The sequence below is a fragment of the Corticium candelabrum genome, chromosome 10 (assembly GCF_963422355.1).
Source record: "Corticium candelabrum chromosome 10, ooCorCand1.1, whole genome shotgun sequence".
Classification (NCBI taxonomy): domain Eukaryota; kingdom Metazoa; phylum Porifera; class Homoscleromorpha; order Homosclerophorida; family Plakinidae; genus Corticium; species Corticium candelabrum.
Genome location: NC_085094.1, coordinates 1,323,181 through 1,325,871, shown reverse-complemented (window position 1 = coordinate 1,325,871; position 2,691 = coordinate 1,323,181). Strand labels below are relative to the sequence as shown.

The 2,691-nt window shown below is 41.7% G+C and overlaps 1 protein-coding gene across 1 annotated transcript; it reads left to right on the top strand.

The window, feature by feature from the left end:
- The first annotated feature begins 387 nt into the window (after window positions 1-387).
- Window positions 388-1,828, top strand: LOC134186014 (uncharacterized). Its single transcript, XM_062653921.1, has 2 exons — window positions 388-403; window positions 963-1,828. The coding sequence occupies exons 1-2, from the start codon at window positions 388-390 to the stop codon at window positions 1,826-1,828; spliced, it is 882 nt and encodes a 293-aa protein (XP_062509905.1).
- Window positions 1,829-2,691: the final 863 nt, after the last annotated feature.

Genomic DNA, 2,691 nt, shown 5'->3' with positions numbered 1-2,691 from the left:
CTCGCGTTAGGAGGCACTGTACTGTAGCTTCTAGCCTGCGCGCGTTAACAGGGACTGCGAAAAAGCCTAGAAATGTCCTCCGCTTCATTTCTGATTGACCACGCCTATCTACAAAAATGTAGTGCTAAAGTAATTATCCATCGTTCCTGCTAGCTTGTGGAGTTTGGGTGAGCTCTAGATTTAGTCTCGCGTAGCCAGACCCCTTTCCGCCGCGGGTCTGGCTACACGAGACTATTGTGGAGGTATAGAAACCCGGTAGAGGTCCACTAACTCAACCGGATTAAGATCGACAATTGAAATGCAGCGCATGCGCTCATTGTTATTGCTGGTGTTAGCTAAAAGCCAGTCAATGTGATGCTTTCAAGAGGTTATCAAAGAAGCTATCAGATGTCGACAATCCCAAGTGAGTCAATGTGTCCAGTTCCCTTGGCCCTTCTCACGGTCTTCATTGATTGGCAGGTGTCAGTGCATCGGTTATTCCGTAACCTCGCAGCACTCTAGCTAAAGTCTGTTCACGAATTAGATGGACTCGTGCCTGAGGGTTGGACCTTAGCTAAACAGATTATCAAGAAAGCCGGATGTTATGTTTGTATCAGAAGCTATCTTAGACTGATTGCATTCTTGGCGTGTGTTGTCACACGGAGACGCAAACCAATAAATACTGTATCAAAACAACTCTGAGAGCAGAAAGAGAGATGCAACGCTCAAACCTACAGCTTTGCGGTATAATATAGAATTCCATTCTGTTGAGACCCATGCACTGCGATTTCTCCAAATTGAACCAGATTCCCAACAGATTCCCCAGACCGGAGGTGAAAGTCCAAAACAAGAACAGTTTAGAACATTGTGTGAAGATTTCCAACACCAAGAATGACCTTTTGACACACAGCCCACTATATAAGACCTTGACTTTCCTAGGTAGGCTATTGCTATATTTTGGTTTTCAAGTCTATTTGTTCCAGTCTGCTGTTACCTTTTAATTACTTATGGCAAAGAGCAAGGGATATCATTTGAGAAGTTCAGAGAGAAGTCCCTGGTTCTTTCTCTGCATGAATTTTTTGAAAAAGAAAAAGAAAGTGGTGTACTGTTGCTCGACCAACCAGTTGAAAGAGTAGTTGCAGCTACAGGATTGAGCAGGTCAACAGTGTACAACATTACTAAAGAGAAAAGAGAAACAGGTCATGTCACCAGTCCAAAGAAAAGAGGCAGAAAGGAGCACAGCGGCAAAGTCAAGGAATACACTGACAACTTTCTAGAAGGCGTCATCAGACGGAGAATACATAGATTCTATACAGACAAGATATATCCAACTATGTTTTCTCTTCGTGCAGCTCTTGTTGAGGAGGCAGAACATCCATTTTCGAGAACAACTTTGTACAAAACTGTGCATGAAATGGGGTTTAGGTACAGAAAAATGGATAAAAAGAAAGCACTCTATGAACAACATAAAATCATAGCATCAATGGCCAGCTACCTCAAGGAAATCAAACAATTTAAAGAAGCAAAAAGACCTATAATATATCTTGATGAGACTTGGCTAAATCAGAGGCACACCCTAGAGAAGTGTTGGCTTGATTATGATGGACTAGGTGGTTTGAGAATTCCAAGTGGAAAAGGGAAAAGACTGATTGTTTTACATGCTGGTTGGGAAAAAGGATGGATTTTAGAGGCAGAGTTGGTTTTCGTTGGAGAGAAAGACTCTGGGGATTACCACAAAGAGATGAACATATCTCATTTTATGGAATGGTTTGAAAAAAACTCTTGCCCAATTGCCCAAGACAGTCAATCATTGTACTTGACAATGCCAAGTATCACAATGCTGTCATAGAAAAAATTCCAACTAAATCGACAAAAAAGCAAGACATGATTGACTGGCTCACAAGGCATAGAGTTCCACATGATCAAAAGATGTTGAAGGCTGAATTGCCGACTCTAGTTAAACTACAAAATCCTACCCCAGTGTATCAACAGATGTACTTGCAGCAAAGTTTGATATGAGCTGTGTCAGACTTCCTGTAGGCCACTGCGAGCATGGGCGCAGGTAAAGGGCTACGCAGCTAGAAACAACACAGGAGCCTCTAGATTCACTATGGAAAACATTAAAAGACTCTGTCATGAAGGAATACCGCGTGTAACTCCAGATAAGTGGGAAGCATGCGTCAGACACGTACGTGAAAGACCATTACTGGAAGATGGACGGCCTCATCGACAACATAGTGGAACAGATGGTAATTGAAGTAAACCCTAACGAAAAGTCAGATGCTGGTGAGTCTGATTCCACAGAGAGCTATGACGAAGATCAAATGCAAGCCACAGAAAATCAATCAATGCTTGATTGTACCATGAGTTTCTAATTGTTTGCGTCATTAGTATTTTGTTACACACCTTAATTTGATAAAGAGTTATCTCACTGGGGGTTGTCTCTAGATTGATCTGATTAAGCTTGTCTCCACTCGCTAACTCATTACAATTCCAGAAGTTGCTTATGCTGGTCTTCTGTTCATAGCAAGAAATATATGATTATTATAATTGAATTAAGCTCTTCAAGAGCTGTCCATCGATATCAATTAGACCTCGGAAACCCATACAATAGTCCTGCTACGCGCCGAATTCCTCAGTCCATCTAATGCGTGAACAGACTTTTTTTTAGTATGTAGTGCTTTTTTTCTAGAGTCCTGTGAGTGAAAACGT